At 37.9% G+C, this 18,690-nt stretch overlaps 1 protein-coding gene across 3 annotated transcripts in view; it reads right to left on the reverse strand.

The window, feature by feature from the left end:
- Positions 1-18,690, reverse strand: part of LOC145998906 (uncharacterized) — a 128,095-nt gene that overhangs the window by 16,208 nt on the left and 93,197 nt on the right. For 2 of the 3 annotated variants that reach the window (XM_083135653.1, XM_083135652.1), the window contains exons 2-4: positions 10,415-10,580; positions 7,871-8,002; positions 5,914-6,036 (exon numbers count right to left, since the gene is read on the reverse strand). In XM_083135653.1, the coding sequence (XP_082991779.1) occupies positions 5,914-6,036; positions 7,871-8,002; positions 10,415-10,487 (328 nt within the window). In that variant the 5' untranslated portion in view covers positions 10,488-10,580. The remainder of the gene's footprint in view (positions 1-5,913; positions 6,037-7,870; positions 8,003-10,414; positions 10,581-18,690) is intronic. The other variant, XM_083135654.1, reaches the window with a different exon arrangement.

The following is an 18,690-nucleotide window of genomic DNA, read 5'->3' on the forward strand; positions in this document are numbered from 1 at the left end:
TATACCAATTTCTAGGAGAAAGAATTTAGAAGAAGAACTCGCCAAATGGGAAAGTTGGGGTATCATATATCAAGAATCTTCCCCATATTTAAATCCTCTACACATTGTGCCAAAACAAGGTGGTTTATGGAGACCAGTAGTGGATTTTAGAAATTTGAATAAGCATGTCATCAGTCCTCAAGTTAGAGTTGAACCAATTCATGAAATGTTACAACGATTTTTGGGATCAAAATATTTCTCTTCTATTGATTTATCGTGTGGCTATTTCCAGATCCCATTAACTCCAGAATCACATCTTTATACTGCTTTCTCATATCGTGGTAGACAATATTTATTTCGATATCTTCCCTTCGGCATACGATCTGCTGTGTCCATTTTTCAAGACAGGATGAACAAAATTTTCACGAGAGAATTCAACAACTTTGTTGTTTGCTATTTAGACGATCTCTTGATCTTTAGTAAATCTTGGCAGGAGCATTTAACACACCTGGAAGCTGTTCTGCAAAAATTGAAAGATGTTAATATGTCCATCAAGTTTTCAAAGTGCAAATTTGCTTCTAAAGAAATTGCTTTTCTTGGACATATTGTTTCTGGAAATGAAATTAAGGTAGATAGTAACAAGAATTCTGCTATAATAAATTTTCCAACACCAAATAACAAAAGGTCACTTCGAAAATTCTTGGGTTTAGTTAACTGGAGAAGAAAATTCGTGAATAAATTTGCAGAAGTTGCCCATCCACTTTATGAACTTCTAAAGTCGAATATTCTCTGGACGTGGAAGGAAGTGCATGTAGAAGCTTTTGAAAGGTTACGTGATTTGGTTATATCTCCAGAAGCTTTAGCACAGCCTAATTTTTCTAAACCTTTTAACATAAATGTAGATGGTTCAAAGAAAGGTATTGGAGGTGTTTTATGGCAAAATGGAGAGACATCAGAAGATAATCCCAGGATTATTCAATATGCAAGTAGAGTTCTTTGTGGTAATGAGTTATCTTACAGTACACATGAAATCGAATGTTTAGCAATTATTTTTGCTTTTGAGAAATTTTATATTTATGTAGCCGAAACTAAAATTAATTTGTTCACAGATCACAAATCTCTTTCTTGGCTGGAGTCAGCAAGAACTTTAAATCCACGTTTAAATAGATGGTGTTTAAAACTGCAAGGTTTTGATTATGATATCCACCATGTTTCTGGAGTAAACAATCAAGCGGCTGACACATTAAGTCGATATCCCGATACTACTACAGGAAATATTTCTTTATCCGAGTTGTTTATTAATAACTTAAAATTGGATATTATTGAAGAAGATACTTTGGAATTCTGGAAGGAGTCTCAACATCGTGACGCATATTGTAGTGCTTTAATTCAGAAGATTGGGAACGGAAATCTTTCCAAGTCTTGTAAGACTCAGTATGCTTTCCAAGATAGCATTTTATTTTTAAAATGTGTTTCTGAAGATAATTGGAGATTAGTTGTGCCAGTTTCATTAATACCGAAAATCTTACATAAACTGCATGATATGCAAGGACATTTTGGATATAGAAAGGTTTTCAGTAAATGTAAGAAATTATATTATTGGCCAAAGATGAACTGCAGTATTAAACAGTATTTGAATAATTGTTTAACTTGCGCCAGAACTAAACAAGCTGTTTTGAAAAATGAAAAGGACGATTTACACGTTTATTCTACCAGTCCACATTATTTGATTTCAGTTGATTTGATAGGACCACTTCCGAAATCTCAAGGTTACACATTTATATTGACTGTAATAGATGTAATGTCTAAGTTTCTTATGGCATATCCTTTAAGGAAAGCAACATCTAGAGAAGTAATTAATACATTTAAACTGCAATATTTTTATCATTATCCTGTATGTAATAGTCTACTGTCTGATAATGGTTCGCAATTCAAGTCACAAGAATGGAAAACTTTTGTGGAAGAATTTAAAATAAGGCATATCACAACTTCAGTTTATTCTCCGTTTGCCAATCCTATTGAACGATACAACAAGGAGTTAATTAGATTATTACGACTGTACATAAGCAAAAATCATGAACATTGGTCAAAATATTTAAGTTTTGTTTTAGGACTTTTAAATAATTCCGTATCTGAAGTAACGGGATACACTCCAAATGAATTATTTTTGCATTATGAAATAAGAGATCCTGTTTTAAACCAAATTGATTGGCCTGAGACATTGAAAGCAGTTCCTTGGAAATATAAATGTTTAATTGCCAAATCTCGTTTGAAGGAAAAATATAAAATTAAGACTAAGGAAACTAGTGATAGATACACAAGGATAGAGAGAAATGATATAGTATTAGTCAAAAACCATGGACAAAGCAGTGCTGAGTGTAAACGAATACACAAATTTATGGACTTGTGGCTTGGTCCATATTTAGTTAAAGAAGTTAATGGTAACTGTTGTGAATTGTTATCGTTGGATGGAAAGAGAACTGTACAAACACATAATGTATCCAATTTAAAGAAATTCAATTGCAGTTAGGAAAGAAAGGACGAATTATGTAAACTTAAGTAATTTCAAAAGATTTCAACAGCCTTTTATTAAGAAATGTTAATATGTTTTAAATAATTATGATATGTTTTAAATATTTTATTTGTTAATTAATGACAATATGTATGTCAGGAGAAAGTCTGTTTTCTTTGTAGTTTTTCATGTTATCTAAAAATTTTAAAAGAGATGTTCTAAAATTTTTCTCCGAAGGAGGGAGAATGTTGTGACTGTTTTCAAATTGTAAAATGTATAATCACTTCTTGTGTAAAAGAAAAAGAAGGAAATGTTATAGCATACTGTTTTGTTGCGTAGCAACCAGTTGTTGAAAACAATTGAAGAGAGATAACAAGAACGATTTGCATATAGTTCGAATCATAGTAATTGGTGCATAATTTAATGTATTTATTCAGTGAAATAATAAGTATATTCATCAGAGAACAGTGTTGTGATTTTGAACTATATTCATTATTGTTATTTTATAATTTGCTGTGAAGTAGAACAGTTATTTACTGAGTATAATATAAAATGCTCAAGCCTCTACGACAATAGCAAGGTTATGCTACCAATGACAAAATCTTATTTTGTTATGTTCATTAGGAAGAGATGAGAAACGTATTTACACCATTTTCCAGGAAAGAACAATATGAAACATTTCCAACATAAAATTCCCTCGTATTACGACATGTAATGTTAGGGACCTTTCTCAGCTATAAATTAGTATGTATAGAAAAATGTAGGAAATTGACTGTTTTAATCTTTGTTCAATGTTGAAATATAATTAAAAGTTTTTTTGATATAACATTTGGTGGGTAGCTTTACGTGTTGTGTCTTGCTTGTGAAACAGTTTTACTTTTTGTCTGGATCCTGTAGAGTAGTTGTAGAAGTGTTTCCGTAATTGCTTTCATGCTCATTTTTATTTTGCATATTTAAGTGTATACTTTTAAGATTTTTACGGTATATTTGTGTGGATATCCTGCTCGTTTTAACTGCATATAAACCATCTATCCATCCGATAAAGCCCTTGTTCCAGTCAAGTAAAAGAGCATTTGTAATATGTAGTTGCGGTCTATACATATTGCAAAACTTTAAGGGACATAAAATAACACATTATTATACATTGATTATTTCATAACATGTAACGTTTCAGAAACTTCTCGTTTGCATCCTTAGACCTATAGTAGTAGGAAAAAAACAAATAACGTAGATTGTTCAATAAGTTCCAAGTTCGTTATTTGTTGTTGACAGAACACACAAGAAAACAATAAAATAATGCTTCGTCGTGAGCTTTTATTATATTTAGAATACATGCATAACTTTTTACGATACTATTCGAGTAAAAACATTGCTGTAAACGGTTCTCTGGGTGTCATAATGTGTAGTTAAGGATGGTAAAAGGCGAAACCAAAAAGAGGGGAGAGGGTGGCTCATGGCTTACCCAAAATCAAGCTGAGCTTCCCAAAATGTAATAGGCAAAAATTTCGTGATAAAAATTAAATGAGTGTATAAATAATGATGCATATAAAGGAAACTTCCATGTTCGGATAACAATGTGAATAGTATAACACATTCTTATTTAATTTCTTTGACAGCCCAGCCACACTACGGTAAGTTACTCAGTAAAAAGGAGAAAAATATGAGGTAAAATCCGAACTTTTTGTCCCAGGACACTTTAGTTCTTATATTGTCTGTGCTACCCTGACAGGATGACACTCTCTCCTACCTCCTTTCTAAGATCCTGAAATCCAAGGAGAACCTTTGTACCGAAGCATTCCCGGTACAGTGGGATACATAAGTATTGGTTCGCAAATTATACATGACTATTTTAATAAATTTTTCTCTTGCATCCTACATGTTTTCAAGGAATGGCTTTTTACGTATGCTGGTGCAGACGTTGTCAGCAGTTTTTTCGAATTTTGTTTCTTGAAGATCTCGTTGGGTAGAACTAAAAGAATAAACATGGTGATGGACAATTTGCTTGGTAATACTTATGAATCCAACTCTACAAAATCCTCAAGCACTGATGCACTTGCTGGTACCCAGTAAGCGCACCTTGCTCTCGAACCAAGACGAGCCTTTTACAATACTTCACTTTCGATTATTCCTGATATATCCAAACCCTTAGAGCTGATTGCCGGTATGCAAACCAAAATGGACGTTAACTTAATTCAATAGTGGTAGTAAGTAATTTTAGTTCTAGGGTTTTAGGAATGTAATTTAGTAAAAGTACCTCAATTAATATTTATTACATTTGTATTTATGGTGCATTAGGTCCTTTTCCGTTTTGTTTCTATGCATATTGTACAATCACGGACGCTTCTGTGCTGTAATGATCGCATTGAAAGTGTATGGGATTGTTACAACCCAGAAGGGTCCATGACTGTACGTACCTGTAAATGTTATCAAGATTGTCTGTAATTAACCATTCCCAAGTAACCTAAGGAAACAACTGTAACCGAAGCTAAGTTTTCCAAGCTAGAACATTAATTGCAGTAACATTTCATTATACATATTTGTAACCGTATGTAACTATGTATATTTCTGCTTGTAATAACTTAGGCTTTTGTTAACTGCGCATAACCGTAGCTTTGTATATGTTCACCAGTCAATTACTACTGAGGGCCTCCCCGATGGTGCAGTGGTAGCATCGTCGCCTTGTAATCAAGGGGTCAAGGGTTCGATTCTCGGTGGAGGCACATAGTGGTTCGGATCCCACTTTAAATTGTAGGTCCAGTCCCGATTAGCCTTACTGTGCATAAAGTGGACTTAACACAACAAATCAAATTAATTACTACTGAAAATTACACTATACTGATCTCGGAAGAATTAAATAAAACTGAGAACACAAGAAATCTAGGCACCACTTCAGAGGAAATGGCGCCCTCGTTTAATTAAAGGCACCAAGGCAAAATCCCAGAGAGTGCAGGTGGTCATCTTTAGGAGGGGGGGGGGCTCCATGTGCGTAAGTCCTCATAAGTGAACTTTCTTTGTTGTAGAGAAGCACTGACATTTGAAACAAACTTCACATCATGGTTGCTAGATTCCTTCTGGGTTGGGAGACAAATAATATTCGTGCACATCAAGCAAGGGGGTCGTCGAATTCGGTGCAAGGGGAGCCGAGTTTGCCTCTGGGGTTGAAATCCTCAGCTTCGGCAATTAAAGTTATACAAATAGGCGCAGTAGGAATCACTAGTCTAAGAAAATTCTAAAATGTCCCCAAAAAGACTACCTAAAAACAAATTAATGTAAAGTTGCAACATGCACGATGTTCAGTAAAGATAACCATGCATCCTCCTCATCAACAATTGCGAAATTATTGACGAAAGGGATTTTCTCAAGCGTGACCGTGCAGAACCATATGAAAACAAAAAATAATTTGCGAGTGCATGAACACTTACTTCTTAGGTCCCTGAGTATCTCTGCTAGAAGCAACGCAGCGTCTTTTCGAACCGTCCGCAGGATGGCGCCAGATGTGTTCCTGACATTGTATTTATGCTGCAACGTAGTCTGGCCTTTATATCCTGCAACAGGACAAGAGTATTATTTCATAGAAACTGTTTGAATCGAGTTAAGAAGACCACAATATAGTTTAAATTTTACAAGGTTGCAGTATCGGGCACCTACAAAACGAAGAACAATATCAAAAAAGAAAGGGCAACTTTTCCAATTACAAATATAAAACTCTCGAAATATATTTCCTCTACATTTGAACCAGCGACTACAACAAAATCAGTAATGCATTTAGTCTGTTGTGCAATACAAGGAAATACTGTAAAAAAACAGTTAGAAATAGTTGGAATAGAAAAGATGTCCGTGTTACTATTTTTTAATAACATTTTCCCTCAACTATGATATTTCATTGCGAATGTCTTTAGTTTTGCCTCCTATCTTAAAGAAATTCCATACAAAAGCCATTACTGCAGATTGTATTTGAGTGAAGTCACGTGATCTTGAAATTCTCTCAGTTACTATCATTACTAAATGCAAAGCCTTCTCAATGATGTCGCATCGGTCCCGAACAAATGCCGGTGCTACAGTGTTACTAATCCTAGATTCAAAATTTCTCGTTTGAATGCGCCACCTTGTATAAGCGAACGGAACATATAGTTTCTTTTTCCCAAAGAAGCACAAAATTATCCAGCTCTAGATGTTCTATTTTTATTATTTTAAGTCAATATGCACAGTCTCTTTAATCCGCCTCTCCTCAGTACCGGCAAGATATTCTGTACATACGATCAATCTTCGCTTATGCGGTACATTGTTATTCTTCTTGTACGAACGTTGTCAATCAGTTTTAAAACTTGCGATGACAATTACAAACAACCAAAATATTTTCCCTCGAAAACTTTAAAAACATGTTTTACTTTAATTGTTTCCAACTGTAAAGACTGTCCAGCAGATCTTTATTAATAACAATAAGCAGAATTACAATTCTCGATGATGGCAACTGTTACTTATTTTCTTTAATACATAATTGCGTACATATAGCCGACAGAAAGCAAGTGCGGTATATGGTATAATTTCACTTAGAAGAGTTGAACGTAAATGCTGCCAACATAGTCTATAAACACAAAGACAAGATTGAAAGAAATATATTGTAAACGCAGTATTTGTAGGACAGCAGAAATCATATATATACACAATCTGAAGGCCAATAGGAGGTTAGGAAAACAATGTAAAGGCAATCTGAAGAAGAGTAGATATGGAAAGTGATTATAGGCAGTCTAACGAAGAGCAGAAAGTAAGAAGACAATGCGAATATGAACTGTAAAATAGATAAAAAGAAGATGGGAAATGCTAGTTTGAAAGCGAAAAGAAAGAAAAGAAAAATATGATAATGAAGAGATTCTGAAACATTTTCGTGAAATTAAGAAATATAAGAAAATATAAGAAAAGTGAAAGATTGAAACGCGATGGAACTATAGTCTGAAGAGCAGAGAAGGTATACTGTAACTGTAAACTTACAAGTGCTAGATAGTCCAGGAGACATTGTTTTCATATTGCAGCCAAACTGTTTAACAACAAAGATTGGTACTCGTATCCATATAAGTTTGACGTTATAAGGATGTCAAGTAATTTACATTCTAAGGCATTCAGTTCCGAGGAGTAATTCTTCTCAACTGCATATTGAGAGATTCAATCTCGTTGTTTGTGTCAACGATATCAACAAATTCGTAACCTAGCAGTTCTTAAACAATATTTAAAAACAGTGGTTCCTGGTCTGGACTATACGCCATGCAGAGAAGAAAAACATCAAGAGCAAAGAAGAAGTATGCTTGCTTAAGAAGGGATAGTGACATTTGAAGACTGTGCATATACAAAGAACACACATTGTACATACGGCAATATACTCACCACTATAATGTAGCTTTCCCCCATGCGATTTAGTAGTTTCTCTTAGCGAAGATGATGTAGTGGATACCTCCACATACAGATCACCATGGATTTTATGAGAATTATGAAACCAAGCCACGAGATCAAAACTTCCTACAATGAATGAAATTAGTAGTTGCAGAGCGTGCGAAAATATATGACGAATTAAGCGAATCAAGTTCACAAACTCTTTATAAATAAGGTACAATTATCACAAGCTATACAGTGGTGTGTTCACGATTTCACATCCAAGAGGATAAAGTTGAGTTGAATTGTGGTGTAGTTTACAACATTCACAATAAAGTCAACAAGCGATGATGACTATAATTTTCTTTGTTTCAGGTAATTTTGGGGAGGCTCAATTCTGATAGCTGCATCTTAAATACGTCATTGAGAGTATGAGTTGTTACTAAAGTTCGTTTCTTTGTTTGTTAACGTCATAAGAATCTAACTCCGAATACCTTAATGATCATGTAGGTAACGAGAGCAACTGTGTGTGTTTGTATGATTCATTAAACCCGCTCCTTCCCCATACAGGCATAAGGGTTATTCTGAAAGTCACAATACATTTCTACCTGGTTGTATTATTTTTAAAATGGCCTTAGTGTGATCTAGCTGAGTGGGTCAGAACAACGAAGGTCGTTTGCAGCTATGCCATGGCACTTCCAACTCAAAACTTCCTTCAATCTTGAGATTTAAGTAGATTGCCTTGTTGATGCTTGCAAAAGATGCGTATAAGAATACTACAGGGTGAGGCAAAAGTTCAGCACCACCCTTTTAATTTGAAAATGGCTTGACGGAGGACGATAAAACTTCGGATATGGGTAATGAGGGTGGGCGCACGCCAGATGGCGGCCATCTTGAAAGCCGCAATTTCGGAATTACCTCCAGATTTTCAAATAGGAAGGAAGTCATGTAGCACATCATTTAAGATGTGCGTTTTCTCAGAAATTAGAATATGCAGTTATTTTCCCCTTAACATTAATTGGTGTAAATTATTTTGACAGTTGAAGTTCACATTTAGCATCCTACAAGATGTGCTATATGTTTGCCCATTCTGTGACACACAAAATTCAAGACAATTCCACCAGTCCTCACGGACACGCATTAACACTGCAAGGTCCACAGAGTCACACGCTTGCTGGATCAGGTGCTGGAAACGTCAAGGAAAGTAAGGTCTGGAGAACGAGGTGGTCGCTCAGTGGGTTGTGCTGCATTTGAATTTTGTAGGGGTGCCACTCGTTCGAATGCAACACCCAGAGCATGGATCTCTGACTGACTCCTGACAATGGCCCCAGACGTCGGTTACTGCGTTTCGGGCTTTTGAGTAAGGATGCAACGATTGCCGTTCCTGCTTCCTCGTCAGTAGCGGTTCTCGGCTGTCCACTGCGTTCTATGTCGTGCACGGATCCGTTTCTTCAAACTTCTGCAACATTGTGGTATGTAAGATGTCGTCTTTCTCTGGATGCCGGGCGTTGAAATCCTCTGCGACATCCCCTGGCACTGCCCTCCCAACTTATCACTACAATTTCAATCCGTTCTTGGAGTTTAGTGCCATGTTACATCACCGGGAACGAATAAATAACAACCCATTACATTACGCCAAATGTGAACTTCAACTGTCAATATATCCTCACCAAATAATAATATTTCTGAGTAAACGCACATCTAAAATGACGTGCCCATAACCCCTTTCCCATTCGAAAATCTGGAGATAATTCCAAAATGGCAGCTTTCAAGATTGCCGCCATGGTGCATACTGAACCCATCTGGTGTTTCCCCACCCCCATTACCCATATCCGAAGTTTCATCGTCTTTCATCAAGCCATTTTCAAATTAAAAGGCTGGTGATGTACTTCTGCCTCACCCTGTACACACATGGTTCATTTTCTTACAGGGAAATTATTATAACATACTTTCTATCTCGAAAGAAAGTAAAGTATGAACTACTATTTTTTTTTTTTTTTTTTTTTTACAGGATTTGTGGACGATTTCCAGAATTGGTAGCATCCAGTCTCTGTTGATACGATCCTGAAAAAAAGATCTATGTCTGGAGGAGGAAGAGGCCTTTGCTGGAGGCAAAGCTGCCTTAAAAAGGGCCACAAAATGAAAAAAATATATCTTTGAAATTAGGCAAAAATATAAAAGATAGCTGAAATTGCATGTAGAATTGGGAGGGGTTAACTCGAGACCTCCGCATATATAAATAAGGGCCTAGCGACCCTTATCCCACTGTTCTGGTCCAACTTTCTTGAATAAAGAACATCGAATGCATACATCATATATACATATAAGTGGCCACAAATTAAAAATGCATAACCCTTTACCTCCTTCACAAATTCCTAGGCAAGTCACTGATCTGGAGGAATTAGCTCCGATTAACTTTTCCAAAGTTTATAAAAAGTCGAATCATTAGGTACAGTCTCTTATAAGAAAAAATACTGTAATTCTCATTACAATGAAGACTATATCTTAGGAAAAGTGAAACACAGAAATCAAAAATAGGAAAACAGAACTTCAACTTACCGGAATAGAAAACGTATGCTAGAGAAGCGAAGAAGAAGATGCCTAATGCCGTTTTGTAGGTGTTCTTTTTCATGTCCTAGCCTCCCTTCGGCTGTGCTCATGAAACTGAGCTTTGTTCTTCAGGACAAACACACAACACTTGCATGTAGGGCTGTACTCTCGCGATCTGCAAAGAAGAATGATGATAATTATTATTATTTACTATTTTAAAGAATAGTCAGTAGATTCGCAACAGGGTGCGTTCTAACTCGTGATTCATCGAAGCTCAATGTGTTTTGCGCAATATCACAAAAGAAACTCCAAGAGTTATTTCATATTGATGCCTTGTTTGCATAGAAAATTACGTCATAATAGCTGTGTAAAATTATTTCATTTTTTAACTTATCCTGTATTCAGTAGCGGCGATAGGCTGCCAAAACTGGGGGGAGAGCGGCCTAGGAGAGTTTATTTTCTCATGGTAGACAAGGATTATCATTAGAGAACATAGTGCGGGGGCAAAACTGGGAGACCTTCCCTCCCCCACGACTCCCCTAATAACCGCCACTGCCTGTATTTATTTCTTATTAATTATATAATGCCTGCAACTGTTCAGTTTGTATTCATTCCTCACCCCTATTGTGTATTGAATTTTGCGCTGGCATCAGTGGCGGTGATTAGGGGGCAGTTACCTCCCCCCAACTTTTTGCCAAATTTACCCCCGCACTATGCTAAACCTTATCTACTAAGGGGAAGTAAACGGTTCTGCCTCCCCCCCCAAGTTTTGGAACCCAATCACCGCCACTGGCTGGTACCCTTAATACTGTTATTGATAGTAATTGCGGAACATGTAAGTTTGCATGTACAGTCAGCGGCAATAAAAATGGCGCACCTAGATCCTGGAATACTCGCTTCCCTGCAAGGCGTTATGCGTGTTGCATAACTCTACGGCGGTGTTAGAAGTTGCCATTTGGCTATTAAAATCCATTTATTGCCACTGACTGAACAATATCTTTTACTAATTTCCGCATTGCATATTGCCTCTATTTTGTATGGTCGATCAGTGTTGTACAATATTTTTCAAGGTGTATTAATAAATAATAAGTAATTATGCACGGTTCATAAACGACCGTTAGAAGTCATTTCACGCGATATCCACTTATTCAGTAAACAGGACGGCCGAGCCCGAACCGTTCCCGACCGCTACTGCCCCCTCCCCCGCAAGATGAGGTGGGACGGGAGGGACTATGACTCACTTTGGCGTATCCAATCCACTTTCCGTGACTGCCACCGTAAGATCGATGCCAGGAGCACGTGAAGTTAAAGGTCCACAAAGGGAATATTTCAAATCAATAGTCCATCCCGTTTGCCTCTAACGTTCACCACAAGAGCAATAATAACCGTAATCATATCTTAGCAGAGGACGCCGTAATCCCTAGGGAGGAATTTACTCCCTGTCAGTCTGCGACGACGCTTTAATTTCAACACCTCGCTTCGACGGAACGGATGGGAGGGGGCATTGTAATGAGCAGGGAACGGATTTATATATAAATACATATTTATGCATGAAGCTGAAATCAGTTATATTTTGAATTAGCCTAACTTTGCACATCATTGCTTGTAGACTCGAAAAAATCAGTTTTTATATTCCATATTTGTACATATATTAGGATTTGGCTCATATTTTAGTAATTTTTACATATTATTTTCTATATTTCAGAACATTTCTCAACATAGTCGCGCAATAACTACATGCCCCCGTGTGATCGAAAAAGTTGGGTGAATTTCTTGTGAATAACGGACAAATTTGAAATACACTCCCATTATTTATTGAGATATTGAACGCAGTTTCAGTCAATATAAATCCATCTCAAGAGAGAACAGGAAATTCACGTTCGAACACTTACAGCAAAATGTTCTTATTTATTGTTTTGGAAACAGAAAAAGAAAACATATATTGTGTTATTTTACAATTAATGTTAATGTAAGCGTATTGTATTTTATGTAGCTCGCGTAGTTTCTTATACATATTATGAAAAAGGTAAATGTTCACAATTTTAAGTTCATATTTAACTCTATATCTTGGTGAAAATAGCTAAATATGTATTTACAGGACAAGAGCCTATTTTTCTCGCACAATTTGAATTCGGTGAAAGTTGCATATTGTTTCATTTCAATCGGAAGAGATTTAAATTGATCCGAAAAGAAAAGGTTCATGGACCGTATTCAAATTCATCCGGAATAAAAGTTCCTGGACAAAATTTAAATACTTTATACCAAAAATAAGTTATTTACGGTCCAGAACCCATTTACGCTTGCTGACTTTCTCTTCTGGACCGGAACTGAATTTATTTAAAATTCCTGGACCTTTAAAATCCCTGCTTTAACAACGCTGGACTTTTAATAACACTGCTTTAACAACGACATATGGGTGTCGGGAGGTGGGGATGGGGGTCGAACTGTTCCGTCGACTCCTGCCCCTGGATATTCACATAGTTCATTTAAAAAAAACAAAAACAAAAAAAAACACGAAAGTTAGATATTTTCATTTAGTTAGTGTTCAAATAACCAAAATAAACACAGCATTAGATCGAACCACTTGACTGTAAAATACCGGAACGTGTTTCTTTTTCATCATATTCAACAACTTAATCCAAGGAATACATGGTTCTACAGTATGAAAAATTCCAATAATATGACATATCACATAACATAAACTTTATGAGTAAGGTTTTTACTAAGTTTAAGCTTTTTTTTAAAAAAACGAGATGTCCAAGAGTTGACAATAATACAGAACAACTATACACTACGGTATACTAACTGCATGAAATTGAAAAAAATAATGAATTGCTTAATGTTAATTTATCTGGTCTATTGAGTAGAAAATTCTCCCTGAGGATATATATTAAATTTGAAATGAAATTGGATTATTTTTATTCGTTTATAAAAGTTGTTACTCCGTAATACTAATCATCATAGTCATGATAATTATTATTATTATTATTTCTACTGTTTAAGTTTTATCAATGGTCTAAGTTCCCCAACAGAAATTTCTGGCTACGCCCATCCGACACCACGCAGTAACGACAACACGTTGTCCATTAGTTTAATTATATTTAACTTGTTATTACACTGGCTTACCCTAGAAGAATACGATATCTGTCATAGGTGGTACAGTGTAATCCATGAGTATTGACGTGCAAATTGTCCATCACCATGTTCGTGTACTTTATTTGACCCAATAGGAGCTTCAAGAATTAAAACAAAACTCAAAACAAGCTGTTGACAACTTCTGCACCAGCATACATCAAAATCCATCGCTTAAAAACACACAGGATGTAAGAGAAAAATTAATGAAAATAGTCATGGACAATTTGCCGAGCAATACTAGTGGATCCCACTGTACGTACCAGGCCATTGGGTTAGGAATAAAACGGAGCACCTACATATTTCTGAACTATGTGAAGCATGTCCTCCATTTCGCACGAATAAAAAGAAGAGAACCTCTTGACACAGGGAGCATCTGTGCTCACACTTTTTATAAATAAAAGAATAGCGCGTTCTCGGAAATCCAGCGGTGTTCAATGTTTTGGTCGCTTTTTAAAACTCTTGTTTTTCAACTTTAAATGCTTATTGAAAATATTATTGTTTCTGTCAGTGGAAATGTTTATATATGGATTCAAAGAGAAGGCAATGTTGAATCCAATAGAAAAGACAGAATGGAAAACGTCTGTAGTCATGTTAAATTTACACCACAATCTGATAAAATGATTACGATTGTAATGTACAGTCACGGACACTTCTGGGTTGCAACACACCCATTTCCTTTCAATTAGTTTCTTGCATCCTAGAAAATTTTGTCCACTTGAAGCATACATAGGCTAATCGGAACCGGGCCTACAGTTTAAGGTACGATCCGAACCACTATGTGCCTCCAGCGGGTAAGGGTCCTGGTACCCGCATAGAAGGCGCGACGTTACTATTATACCATGAGGGAAGGGGTCATCATCCCAGAAGTGTCCGTGACTGTACAGTCAATATTTAGCCTCAAAACGAAGTCTCAGTAAGCAAACAAGTGCTTTATGCTCTTTCTTTGTTATTAAATAGTCCTAGGAAACAATTATAACCTCAATTATTCGTGATTTAATGATGGACGCCACAGGGATCCTCAAACGACATAACAAATTTTATATCCGGTTCAGGTGAAGTATGTTTCCTGCCCAGGTTAACACTTGCATGGACTTTCTTGTGAATCACAGTTTACATGTTCTTGGTGTGCGATGTGTAGCTAACTCTTGTTGAAAAAATAAATGGCGCGATATTGGGAAAGAAATCTCTGATGGAAGGCAGCAGTTGTAACGACCCTGCGTGGTCGCCACATTTAACGACCCTGCGTGGTCCCCATATTATATTTTATTAAGAAGATTTGGATAAAGAATGCATGCTAGATGTCCCTGCGAGGCGTACGCTTTTAGTTTAAATGTGTTAACGGATCCACCTCTACGATAATTAGTTTCGCTTATTATTTGACCCTGCGTGGTCGCTGTATTCTGTAAACGTTAACGGATCCACCTCTATGTTTATTAGTTTTGCTTATTATTAGACCCTGCGTGGTTGCTGTATTCAGTAAATGTTATTAATTATTGTCATTTACACTGTTCAACTCGTTGTTTAGAATTGCAGAGTCCTGCGAGGCTCATTATAAATTGTATTGTCTGAATGCACACAGTTTTACTTTATATTAACGCGTGCATCTAGTGATTTTCCCACTAGTGTTTTCTTAATGTCACTTCTTGGATGTTTCTCAGTACGAAGGTTGCTATATGTAAAAAAATGAGTTAGCAACGCGTACTTGTAGTTAAAATTTTCACCACCAATGCGCCGCCCCCGCGAGTATAAAGCCAGCGCAGCGAGGCCCGGAGCTCAGTTGGCTCCCTGATGTCAACAGGCAAACATCCAGGGTTAACTGGCCTCCCAGCCTGAGAACTAGAAGCCATCCCAGAAGGAAGGACGGAGAAAGAAGAAAGAAGAAGAAGAGCCTAGCAGCAACCTACCTACCTGGTCCGCTCGCTTAGGCTGATAGGTGCCCAGGTTCTACCTGCCCGGCTTGTCTGGGAGCACCCGGACCTTCCTTTCTAACCTGCCGTCCCTTCATAGGAGACACCGGTTGGCTTGCCAATTCCCAGCTAACGCCGGGGGTGTCGCGGAATCCTTTAATCCTTTACCCTGCGCCCGTTATTCGGGAGTACAGATTGGTTTCGGCCAATTCCCGGCTGTGGTTGGGGTACTACGCACAACCTACTCTCTTTTACAGGGCAACCCGTGACGTCAGCGGCGACCAAGGCCCTTAATAAAATTAGGTCCCCATACTCCCCCTGGCGCCTCACAGCGAGGAATAAATTGGATGTTCCCTGCCCCCCTTATCTCTTCGAGACCAAAGGTGGTACAGGTAAAAGAACGTGCGTGGTACAGGTAAAAGCACGTGTGTGGTACAAGTAAATGCACGCGCGTAGTAAGGGTTTCAGGTAAAGACACGGGTGTAAGTGTGCAAACGGACACCCTTGTGTTGAGACTATAATAAACATATAAAAATATATATATTAAGCTGGTATAGTCTTTCCTTACACCCAGCAAGTCCTGAGATATTTCTGAGTCCATGTTCTACGGCTGACAAAAAGTTAGCGCCTATGGGTAGACTTTTGCCGTCCTCCTAAGTGAAGTGTTTAGAGTGTGGTAATTGTGTGTAGGTGGGACGTTGCAAAAGTTTTTGGCGCCTTAACGTGGGGCCCGATTGTAAAGACTGAAACCAGCAAGCCAGTGGGGGCCTATTAGCTACAAGGACTAGAAGGGGCTCATAAGTGTCAGTGTTAGTGTTCGTCCAAAGAATTCACGAAGGAGAAGATATAGTGTTGTGGAAGAAACCATAGACGGTGTGTCAAAATGGAAAGGGACGTGTCAAGTATGAACTTAAGAAGCAGAGGGAGGAAAACATTAGATGAAGAGACTGGGTTCGGATGCTGTGAGGATACCGGAGGAGAGATGGAGTATTTCCAGTGTTGCCAATGTCTCCAGATGTTCCATTGGAGATATGAGGGGCAAGAAGAGACCTCAGTGTCCACTGCAGAATCCAGATGCAAGACTTGCTCATCAGTACCCTTGATGGCTTCCGGGCAAGAACCAAGTGCTCCTAGTACGACCCCATCAGACCATTGGTTATTAGAATGGCTGATTAGAGATAAAGAGGAGAGGAAGAAAGAGAAAGCGGAAGAAGCCGAAAGGAGAACTAGAGAGGAGGAAGAGCGTAGACTTATGGAAGAGAAACAGAGAAAGAAAGATATGGCTCAATTAGAGAGAGTTAGAAAGAAAGAGGTAATGGAGCTAAGACAAGTAGTGGAGTCCATGGAGGAGAGAAGGCTTCATGAAAAAGCAGAAGAAGAAGCTAAAAAGGCACTTGAAAAAGCAGAAGAAGAAGCTAAAAAGGCACTTGAAAAAGCAGAAGAAGAAGCTAAAAGAAAACTAGAGACACAAGAACTTAGGTCTCTAATAGAGTCTCTAGAAGAGAAAAGAGAAATGGAAAAACGAGAAGCAGAAGAGAAAAGAGAAATAGAAAAACGAGAAGCAGAAGAGAAAAGAGAAATGGAAAAACGAGAAGCAGAAGAGAAAAGAGAAATGGAAAAACGAGAAGCTGAAGAGAAAAAAGAAATGGAAAAACGAGAAGCTGAAGAGAAAAGAGAAATGGAAAAACGAGAAGCTGAAGAAAAGAGAGAAAGAGAATTAGAAACTCTCCATACCTTAGTTCAAGGTCAAGACGAGAGGAGACAGCAAGAAGCTGAAAGAAGCAGAGCAGAATTACAGACTCTTTTCTCCCAACATAAGACAGACCAGTTAGAAAGTCTTAGGGAGGAATTAGATAAAATTAGAATATCTTGTCAGCAGGAAGTAGTGAGAATAGTAGAGGAACAATTACAACCTTTAGCTGTCTGGCGTGGCGAAATGGAGCAAGAGCAGGAAGAAATGAAGAAAAATTTAGATGTCTGTCTACAATTAGTAGCGCAGTCTACGACGGAAAGTGCAAGTGAAGAACCAGAGAGAGTTAAGCAGATAGAGGCATCGGTAGAAAGCATAAGTTCAGCAGTAAAGACTCTGAGTGAGCAGGCCGTAGTTATGGAGAAGGCGGTCCAAGAACACAAAGTAGCTGCAGAAACGATGGCTAAAACAACCGGCGAAAAGGTGAACTCTCTTCGCGGAGAGACACAGAAACTGGAAGTATCTCTTCGGCAAGAAATTCATGAGCAGACTGGGTCTATAGTGAGAAGAGTAGGCGAACTGCAAGATAAGATTGAACGGTTACAGATACAACCGGGAGTCCATTCTGATGTTCTTCCAGATTCCATTGAACGAGATAGAAATTTGAATCCTGAAGCAGCCTCTTATGAACCTCCTGGAGTGGTGCAGAATCCTTTCTATCTGGGAACCCTTCAATCAGATAAGCGTAAGCGGCCTAGAGAAGCAGATAGTTTCGACGGGACATCTCCTCGGCAAAGAACCGGATTTAAGATGCCTAGAATGGCTGACATCGCTCACATCCCCAAGTTCAAGGGTGATATCGAAGCTCAGTCAGCAGAGAAATATCTTCGTGAGCTCAATGTAAGCTTCGAGCTCATGCAAGTACCTGACAATTACAGACTCGAATTGCTACCTAGAGTATTCACAGGTAAAGCTGAACATTGGCTGGCAGGTAACATAGACAGTTTTGTTAGCTATGCTGATTTCTGCATAAAGTTTAAAGAAGAGTTTGCCTCCGAGAAGGCTAAGCAGAGACAATTAACGGCAGTAAGAAATAGAAGATATTCCCGTCAAGTACATGAAAATATGGAGAGCTTCGCTTGGAGCATTTACGCCGCCTGTAGGAATTTAAGCGACAACTTCAGCGAAAGTGAGGTGCTGAATTTAATTATAGGTCAGTTACCTTATAGAACCCGAAATCTCTGCCTTGCGCACGCTCCCAGATCAGTTGACGAATTGACCAGCTTCCTCAAGGACTTTGAAATATATGATGACCCCGACTTCTGGAGAAATAAAGAGGACTTCAAAGGTAAAGAACTTCCTAATAAGAATTTCAAAGTGCGAAGCATTGAGACCAGGAGTAACACTAGACCAGAAAACTCTTGGAGAACTCGAAATTTTAATAGGGGTGGAGGTAACAGAGGACAGAACCGTAACCAGGATGGCCGATGGGAACCTTATCGACCAAATCAAGGGCCAGATCGTAGATTTCCCGATAGGAGGAGAAACAATCA

Source organism: Lepisma saccharinum, chromosome 14 (assembly GCF_977018435.1).
Source record: "Lepisma saccharinum chromosome 14, izLepSacc3.1, whole genome shotgun sequence".
Lineage (NCBI taxonomy): Eukaryota > Metazoa > Arthropoda > Insecta > Zygentoma > Lepismatidae > Lepisma > Lepisma saccharinum.